The sequence below is a fragment of the Chionomys nivalis genome, chromosome 15 (genome assembly GCF_950005125.1).
Source record: "Chionomys nivalis chromosome 15, mChiNiv1.1, whole genome shotgun sequence".
NCBI lineage: Eukaryota > Metazoa > Chordata > Mammalia > Rodentia > Cricetidae > Chionomys > Chionomys nivalis.
Window position 1 is genome coordinate 46,722,472 of NC_080100.1, and position 9,025 is coordinate 46,731,496.

The following is a 9,025-nucleotide window of genomic DNA, read 5'->3' on the forward strand; positions in this document are numbered from 1 at the left end:
TGAGAAAGCCCACATCTGGCCCATGAGAAAAGGGCCCCCCTCCCCTACCATGGCTGTGAGCCTCCCCATGAACCCCCATTTCACTCTTCCTGTTCCACCAGTCCCAAAGCCCAGGTAACTCTCCAACCCTCTTAGACCCCCCGCTGTGATTCCTTTCCTCACCGAACTTATCATAGGGAAGCTAGCAAGAATGGAAGGGCTTCCAAGGAGACAGGAAGTTAGTGAGAAAAAGCGTGGCTGGGAAAGTCCCCAGAGCTCTGGGTGCCTCCGTGCTTGGGTCCAGAGCACACTTGACTCACTTCTCACAGCGGCCTGACCTCTGGTGTGGAAATTAGCACAGTTGGATACTTGTCAACTGTCACGGGGCAGGTTACAAATAGCATGGGGATTAGCAACCCCATCAGAAACTCGCGGTCAAGGTCAGGGAAAGTTAACAGTTTAATCCCTGGAGCACCAGGAAGGGTGTTTTATGGCTGCGTGCACATACATATATTGCCTGGACAGGACAGGGTGACACACTTGATGGGGGACCCACTTCAGTCTAAGAGCAAAGCTCTCAGGTTGAACGCTGGAGTACTAGATCCCCTGGCTCGCTCTCTAGCCAGCCCAGGTGTTCCCATACCCTGTTGTAGAAAGCTCCCTGCGGGGCTCTAGCTCTGGTGACTCCCACGTCAAGATCTCAGAGCAGTAGAAGGGCCATCTCTGTCTTCTGAGTGGCAGTGGCAGCGGACGGCGGGACCCGGCTCAGCCGCGGATTGGGGTCCTCGGCTTTTTCTGTTGCTCTGTCCTGTTCTCAGCTCTTCCGCAGCTCCAGGAGCTCGGCACCTGGGCTGCAAAGAAACCGGTGCCCCTCCCAGCTGCCCGTAGCCTCGGCTGCCAGGGGGACAATCTCAACTCTCTGGTACCCCCAGCTGGGTGGAGCGTACCGATCTGCTTCTCCACCCCACCCCCGTCCCTCTCGTGCACCGCCAAGTCTTACCGCCCCTAGTTCTGCGCTCGGGCGCTTCGCGCCCAGGCCCCAGGAGGGCAGCACCCGGCGACGGCCAGCTCCCACCGGTCAGCCCTGCCCTGCCCCGCCCGGCCGCCGTGCCCGCGGACCAGGCACCGCCCGGCCCTGTGCACACGGAGGCGGCCCTTCTTCCGCGCCCGGACGCGCAGAGGGTGTGCGTGGAAGCCAGGCGTGCGGCGGAGAGTCCCAGGATCAGCACAGGTAAGCGGCACCCCGGGAACTGCTGCAACTCCCCGCAGACACTTGCCTTCCCTGGCCTAGCTTTGCCAACTCTCCTGAGCTTTGGAAGCAGAGAGATACTGTTGATTTGGGACTGACTGACTTTTGGAAACACCAAAGGAGTGTTTATGAGCGGATTTGGCTTTGTGGGGTTGACTCTGGAAAAGTTTAAGGTAGAAAAGGTTCAGTTTCTTAGGTAATTTTCCATCTATGTGAATGTCCCTAGGGAAGACGTGTTTTAAATTAGCGCGATGCTTTAAGTCTTCTGTCTTAACAGCATCTTTATGGAATGTGACTTTTCCAAGTTTGAGAAGAAAGCTTACTTCATCCGTTTCCTTCTTTTCCCCTCCACTTCCTTCTGGTTCTATCGCACTTTCCCTGGGAAAAACTACTTCTCATGATGGCTTTAACCGATTGCTTTCTTTAGCCAAACTCACCTTCTTACCTATGGTTTTGGTTTGACAAGAAGGTCTCAGCCATGAACTCCTTCCTGTGATCTTGAATGTGAATGGCAAAGTACGTTTTAAAGTTTTTAAAAATTATTTTTGCCTGCATGTATGTCCGTATGTGGATACCCTGGAACTGGAGTTACAGACAGTTGTGAACGGCCATGTGGATGCTGGGAATTGAACTCTGGTCCTCTGGAAGAGCAGCTCAGTGCCCCTAACCACTGAACCATCTCTTCAGCGCAATGGTTTTTTTGTTTGTTTGTTTTTTGATTTTTCGAGACAGGGTTTCTCCGTAGCTTTTGGTTCCTGTCCTGGAACTAGCTCTTGTAGACCAGGCTGGCCTCAAACTCACAGAGATCTGCCTGCCTCTGCCTCCTGAGTGCTGGGATTAAAGGCGTGCGCCACCACCGCCCGGCTCAGCGCAACGTTTTAAAGTTTTTTTCTATTTGGATATGTCCTTCCTGACTTTGGATGGTGTACATGAGAGGTAAAGTAAGGACCCTTACTTCCACTTGCCCAAGTGAAACAAGATCACTTCAGAGAAACAAGATTGTTCAGAGACCAATGCTGTGTGAATCAACACACCATTTAACCATACTTAGCTACGTTGGCAGATAATATGATTTTATTTTATTTTGAGACAGGGTCTCTCTATTACATAGCTCTCTGGCTGTCCTGGAACTCACTCTATAGACCAGGCTGACCTCAGACTCAGAGATCCTCCTACTGCCTCCCGAGTGCTGGGATTAAAGGCGTGTGCTACACACCCAGCTAGTATGAGTATAAAATACTCTCGAAGTGCTGGCCTTTTGTGGTTCTGTGAAAGGTTCTTTCCCCCGTGTTCCTGCTTTTCCAGGAAGCTTTGTGAATCTTTAGTGCTTTGTAAGCAAGTGCTTTTCAATGTGTCTAAGCCTCTGTGGCAGTGGGTGGCGCTGTGGCGGAGAGTTGAGCATTAGCCACCTGCCCTGGCCTGTCCCCTACCAGAAGGCGCTGTCTACCTCCACAGTGCGACTGGACTTTACCTGTTGTGCCCGATTATCTCAGGTGAAGCCAGGGTCCAGAAGCTGAACTGCCGGTGGGGTTGGGGTGTCTGTACAGCCCCGGAGCTTGCATCTTGAGAACCCTAGAATAATATTTTGACAGAACTAACTTAAAAGTCCACAAACCCACTGCCCTCCTGAACTACCTCTCCGTTCTGTTGGAACTGCTGGCACTGGGTTGTGTGCTCACGCAATCTTAGCACGAAGTGAGAAGTGGAAAGCCGCAGGGGTCTTGAATGGGAAGTGGCAAGTTAGTAACTAGACAAAAATTTACCGCAATTCTCAGAGCAGTTCTGACATGATACCGGGCAGCTGTATATCAGATATTCTCCTCATGGCTCTTCCCTTATCTGATACTAATTATTATTATTATTATTATTATTATTATTATTATTATTATTAGCCTGGAGATATGAGTTTGTAAGATTCAGAACAGGAAAAGCCACACCAAGTCATTTTATTTATTTATTTTTTTAAAAAAAGATTTCCTTATCTCAGAAGCATGGTAGTTGAATTTCCTCTTTTTTGATATATTCATGAAATTACACATTTGGGAGTCTTTGAATGCCAGTTCTCCTGACTCATAGGCCAAGTCATTGTTCTACAGCAGACCGATTGCACGACATTCCGCTTCCTAACAGGTCACCCTCCTGTGATTTCTGCAATGGCCAGCAAGAGATCAGAGCTGGTTGTAGATACCTGTATCCGCTGTAATTTTGCATTTCTTATTGTTCGCAGAGCCTAAAACTGCGGGAGAGAAGGAAACGTATTTCCCCTTCACGTCGGAGAACAGCAAGGGAGCCTTTTCTTTTCTGGCCATGTCTTCCGTAGGAACGACTGAGCCAGATAGGGACCAGAGGGACACGCATGTCAGCAAGCTCATTTTCTTCCTCTTCATCCTCGGTGCCGTCCTGTTGTGTGTGGGAGTCCTGCTCTCCATCTTCGGCTACCAGGCATGCCAATATAATAGGCCCCTCTCACACTGCAGCATGGTGCTAAAGATTGCTGGGCCGTCGTGTGCCGTGGTGGGGCTTGGGATTGTGATTCTGGCCCGCTCCCGGGCGCGCCTGCACCTGCGGGAGGAGCAGCGGCGAGGCCACCAGGACCCTGACCAATCCTTCGTCTGTGGGGAGAGCCGCCAGTTCGCCCAGTGCCTCATCTTTGGGTTCTTATTCTTGACCAGCGGCATGCTCATCAGCGTGCTGGGTATTTGGGTGCCTGGATGTGGCTCAGAAGGGGAACAGGAGGAGTCAACGAATGAGATGGACACTGGAGAAGCGGAGCCCCAGATCTGCAGCTTCCTGTCTCTGCAGATCATGGGGCCCTTGATTGTGCTTGTGGGACTGTGTTTCTTTGTGGTGGCCCATGTTAAGAAGAAAAATAACTTGAGTTCCAGCCGAGATACCTCTGATATGGAAGGGGGACACGCCCACAGTATGGAGCCCGTCCATATCACTGTAGGTGAGTCTCCGTGGTTTGTGCACGGGTTCAAGTCACAGTGGGTGTGGCTTCAAGGCTTCACCAGGCTTCCCTAAGTCTGAACCAGATTCCTTTCTCAACTCAATTTCTCTCTGTCTCATATAGGTGCACACACCTGAGCACACAGGTAACCCACCACCAAACACACACACACACACACACACACACACTACCATCCCTGTGGGAATTCTCCTATCCCCAGCAACACTATTAACACAGTGGCTCTCAAGCTCCCCTCCCATGCTGTGACTCTTCACAACAGTTCCTCGTGCTGTGGTGAGCCCCAACCGTACAATTATTTCTTTGCTACTTCATAACGGTAATTTTGCTAGTTATGAGTCAAATAATGTAAATATCTGTGTTTTCCGGTGGTCTTAGGCGCCCCTTGTGAAAGGGTCATTGGACCCCAAGGGAGTTGCAGCCCACAGGGGTGGAAGAGCAGACAGATTTGTAGACTGTACTGTCCTAAGCTAACCACTCTGGTTCATCTGTTTGTGTATATCCATGTTCACGGCGACAACACAACTATCATAAGCGCTAACACTCACAGCACACGACTGCACACAACTCCCGCCAAAGAACTTCTTATCTGAGATTCAGTCCTGACTAAAGTGAGCCATGAAGGCATATTTACCGTCTCCACGTGAAAAGCAGGCTGTCACTTGTCTGCCCTGAGGACTTTCTTTACAGGACAGTACATAGTTAAAGTGAGCATTAATTCCAGTTCCTAGACCTACTAAGAGCGTCCTTGCTTTTTTTTTTTTTTTTAAAGAGACATGGTCTCACTCTGCAGCTCTGGCTATCCTGTTACTCACTCTGTAGACCAGGCTGGCCTCAAATTCACAGAGATCCACCTGCCTCTGCCTTCCTAGTGCTGGGATTAAAGGCTTGTGCTACTACTCCCAGCTAAGGTTTATTTTATTATTATTATTACTACCATTATTAGTATGTGTGTGTAGGGATATATCCACGTGAGTGGAGGTCCCTGAGGAGGTCAGAGGAGGGGGTTTAATCCCCTGGAACTGGAGTTACAAGCAGTTGCAAGCTGCCTGATGCTGGAGCTGAGAACTGAATTTGGAGGCCCTGAAAGAGCAATCCATGCTCTTAACTGCTGAGCCATCTCCACAGCCCAACCATCGATATCCTCCAAAAACCAGTCGAATCCAAAGAGAACCTTTCCAGTTTGTCAGAGTGGTAAATAGGTCAGAGTTCATCCACCATCTCCTCGTAGGAGAGCAGGACTTCACTCATTTTCTGGGCTGAGGCTACAGGGGCAGGGGTCAGGAAGGGCAGACATTGCCAGTTGGAAGTGTTTCTTCCTCTGGCAAATAAGTACCCTTAGCTGGTGACAGAGATAAAGGTGCCATAGCAAGGTGTCACAGGCTGAAGGTTTTGTTCCGTGTGAGGCGGTGCCTTAACACTGGACACAAGTGGCCACATCCTGTCCTTTTCGTTCTCCAAGACAGGTGCTGTTTGGCTCCAGCCGACAGCTGTGGCAGCTGAGCCCAGGGAATTCTGAGTTTGCTTAGGGCTTTGGTCGCTGGCAAGTCTCCTCCCTACAAGGAGGCGGCGTTCTCTTTCCTACATCCTCCTGACACTCTCACCTGGTGGTGCCAGCCTATCAGAGTCCGTCCTTCGCCGGTTCTCTGGTAGCAGAGTTACTACCTGTCTAGAACATTCTGGGCCAAGGCCGCAGTGACATGCCCTGGAAACCTACAGGATTGGGATTGGAAGACAAATTAGAGCTTGTTTCTGGTCCCTCGTTCCTCTTCCTTAGAACGCAGGGGTGTTCTAGAGCGAACAGAGACACAAAAGCAAACTTTGTAAAATTTGACTACACCCATGCAGCTCAGGCGGAGGTGGGGCGCGGCGTGGCATATTGCCACATGAGCAGAGTGCTGTATTTGAGCAACTCCACGCATTATCTAGCAGCTGGATTCTGATGAATTAAGATTATCACTAGAAAGCGACGGGCGACATCCCTGGGAAGTTGAGGGAGTGTGCTATTGACTCTCAGAGATGTGTTAGCTCAGGTGTGCCTGATGAGGCCGACTCCATATAGCCCCTGCAGAACTCAAAGCTCGGAACTAAAGGCTAACTTAAAAAAAAAAAATGTGGTAACCTGTATGTACCCCGAAACTTACTATTTCAGGACCAGGCATAGTCACACATGTTTTTAATCCCAGCACTCAAGAGGCAGAGGTAGACAGATCACTGTGAGTTTGAGGCTAGCCTGGTCTACATATAAAACTCTAGGCTACACAGTGAGACCTTGTCTCACAAAACAAAACAAAACACAAAGAAAATCAACCAAAAATAACCAAAACAACAAAAAACTTCCTGGCTTAACCCTTTTAATTTTCATTTGCTTTTGTGTTCTGTGAGTGTGTGTGTGTGTGTGTGCCTTCATACGTGCACACATGTGTGTCCGTGAGAGTTGGTGATGCTGGGCATCTTCCTCAGTCACACTGTATCTTGTGTTTTTGAGACGGGGATTCCAACTGCCACCAAATGTGTGTTAATTTGGCTAGGATGGCTAGTCAATGAACCCCAAGGACCCCTGTGTTTCTATCTCCCCAGAGTTGGGGTTACAGGAACATGTCATTCTGCTCAGGGTCTTACATGGGTGTGGGGATTTGAACTTGTGTCTTCTTCTTGTGAGTCCAGAACTGTACTAAGCCATCTCCCAGCCCTATTTTAACTGTTTTAAATATACAGTATGTACAGTTTATTTATATATATACTATATATAATGTAATGTTATATACATGCGTATCTGCGTTTATGGAATATACAGTACATACAATGTAATGTTATTAAATATACTCAAAATATTGTAATACTAGCATCACTATCAGCTTCCAGAATCTTCCCTTCATCCCAAACAAAACACCTGTTAGACAGGAGTTCAACCCCTTCCCTCCCAACCACAACCTATTCTAGTACACCTGGACTATCCAGGCCTACCCCAGAGTGCACAGGGAGGTTTTGACCTTTTATGGTGTGCGTATTGGAGCAAGACAGAAGTCATTAATTTTGTGTTTTTTTTTTCTGATGTGTTTCCCCAGGTGACTCGGTGATAATATTTCCACCCCCTCCACCGCCTTACTTTCCTGAGTCTTCGGCAGGCACTGGACCTCCTGGGCCTAACAGCTTGCACCACAATGAAAACCCACCTTCCTATTCCAGTCTTTTTAACTATGGGTAAGGCTTCCCTTTCTTCATCCATGGGCATGTGTTGCCGGTCCAGGTCTTGGCCTGAGTTCAAGCTGGTCTAGCTCTGGTGACATTAAAAGTGCAGTGTCTGATGTTGTGTCAAGAGTTCCTGCCTTGATTCTCACACTCAGCCAGGAAACCTTGGGTAGCTTGTAGACTGAGTGATGAAGGGTTGCTAGGAAACCCCTGAGCATCTTTATTGGTCCTATTGGACACACCTGTCACACTGACAGATGCAAGGGGGCTGGAGGCCTGTGCTCTATTAACTTGGTTGCTTCAGACGGCAGAAAGGTTCAAGGCTCCAGGGGACATGTTCAGAAGGATTTTGGTATTCTAATGGAGGAAGCCCTGACCTGGTCTAGCTGGGTCTCTCCATCCAGCTGTCTCTGCATGATGTCAGAACCTTTCTGCTCAGAGCCTTTTCACTGACAAGAGCACAACAGCAGGAGCCACTCTGCTTTAAGTTCCAGCCAATTCTAAGACACACAAGAGATAAGGGACTGGCAAGATGGCTCATTGGGTCAAAGCATTTGCTGCTAAGCCAACGACCTGAGTTCAATCCTGGGGATCCACGTGGTGGAAGGGGAGAACCAACTCTTGACTCATCTGACCTCCACACATGCACTATGGCACCTGTGCCACACACTCGCACACAGAGACACAGACACACAGCGCACGCCTTTTTAAAAAGAAGAAATTAAGGAGTAAGGAAAGCAGATCTATAAAATACAATAGGCAAGAGTGATGGCGCACGCCTTTAATCCCAGCACTCGGGAAGCAAAGGCAGGCAGATCTGTGAGTTCAAGGCCAGCCAGGACCACATAATGAGACCTCGTCTCATCAACAACAGCAGTGTAGAATATATATAGAATATAGGAGAGGGGCTGGAGAGATGGCTCAGCGGTTAAGAGCACTGCTTGCTCTTCCAAAGGTCCTGAGTTCAATTCCCAGCAACCACATGGTGGCTCACAACCATCTGTAAGGAGGTCTGGTGCCCTCTTCTGACCTGCAGACATGCACACAGACAGAATATTGTATACATAATAAATAAATAAATAAATAAATAAATATTTAAAAAAAAAAAAAAGAATATAGGAGAAACAACTCCTAGCCTGGTTCGAGGCTCCTGGAAGCATGACATTCAGAAAAGTCTCGTGCTGAAGGGCGTCCCTGTTTTCATCGTGTCCCCTCATAATCTTACACTTTCTTTCTAGGAGGTCCCCAACTCCTGAGATCCAGGGTGCAGCCTCTGAGAGAGAACGGGAACTCATATACACCATATCTGGACCGGGGTCACCCTCCGAGAGCTCACACCCTGGACATCTTTCACTGGATCTGCCCCCTAGATACGAAGAGAAAGAAACCGCCCTAGCCACACCCTCGGATGCACCTTCTGAGCCGTCCCCACCATGAATTATGGACTACAGTTTTATACATTTCATGGATTGTTATTTTATTTAATTTTTTAATAAAACATACAATAACATTGGCTGTGTTCCCATTTTTCTGCCATAACATCAAGGGAAGTAAGCCATATTTTAGGTTAGGCCCCGCTGCTGGTCTTTCAGCCCACAGGTGCGGTGAAGCACCTTCGTGCAGGTCACCAACAGGAC

The 9,025-nt window shown here is 48.8% G+C and overlaps 1 protein-coding gene across 2 annotated transcripts; it reads left to right on the top strand.

Moving 5' to 3' along the window:
• The first annotated feature begins 1,172 nt into the window (after positions 1-1,172).
• On the top strand, positions 1,173-8,825 carry Tmem171 (transmembrane protein 171). 2 transcript variants are annotated; one of them, XM_057790132.1, is made up of 4 exons: positions 1,173-1,210; positions 3,456-4,178; positions 7,265-7,400; positions 8,627-8,825. In XM_057790132.1, exons 2-4 carry the CDS (start codon positions 3,536-3,538, stop codon positions 8,823-8,825), a joined length of 978 nt encoding a protein of 325 aa, XP_057646115.1. In that variant the 5' UTR covers positions 1,173-1,210; positions 3,456-3,535. The 2 variants fall into 2 exon arrangements, with proteins under 2 accessions (XP_057646115.1, XP_057646114.1); XM_057790131.1 differs by lacking the exon at positions 1,173-1,210 and having other exon boundaries at positions 3,501-4,178; positions 8,630-8,825.
• Positions 8,826-9,025: the final 200 nt, after the last annotated feature.

Excerpts from the sequence above, each read along its gene's own strand:
- Tmem171 (XM_057790132.1), top strand. The coding sequence starts at position 3,536 with ATGTCTTCCGTAGGAACGACTGAGCCAGATAGGGACCAGAGGGACACG. Across the intron at positions 4,179-7,264 it reads GCCCGTCCATATCACTGTAG|GTGACTCGGTGATAATATTT; the intron begins GTGAGTCTCCGT and ends GTGTTTCCCCAG. Across the intron at positions 7,401-8,626 it reads TCCAGTCTTTTTAACTATGG|GAGGTCCCCAACTCCTGAGA; the intron begins GTAAGGCTTCCC and ends CTTTCTTTCTAG.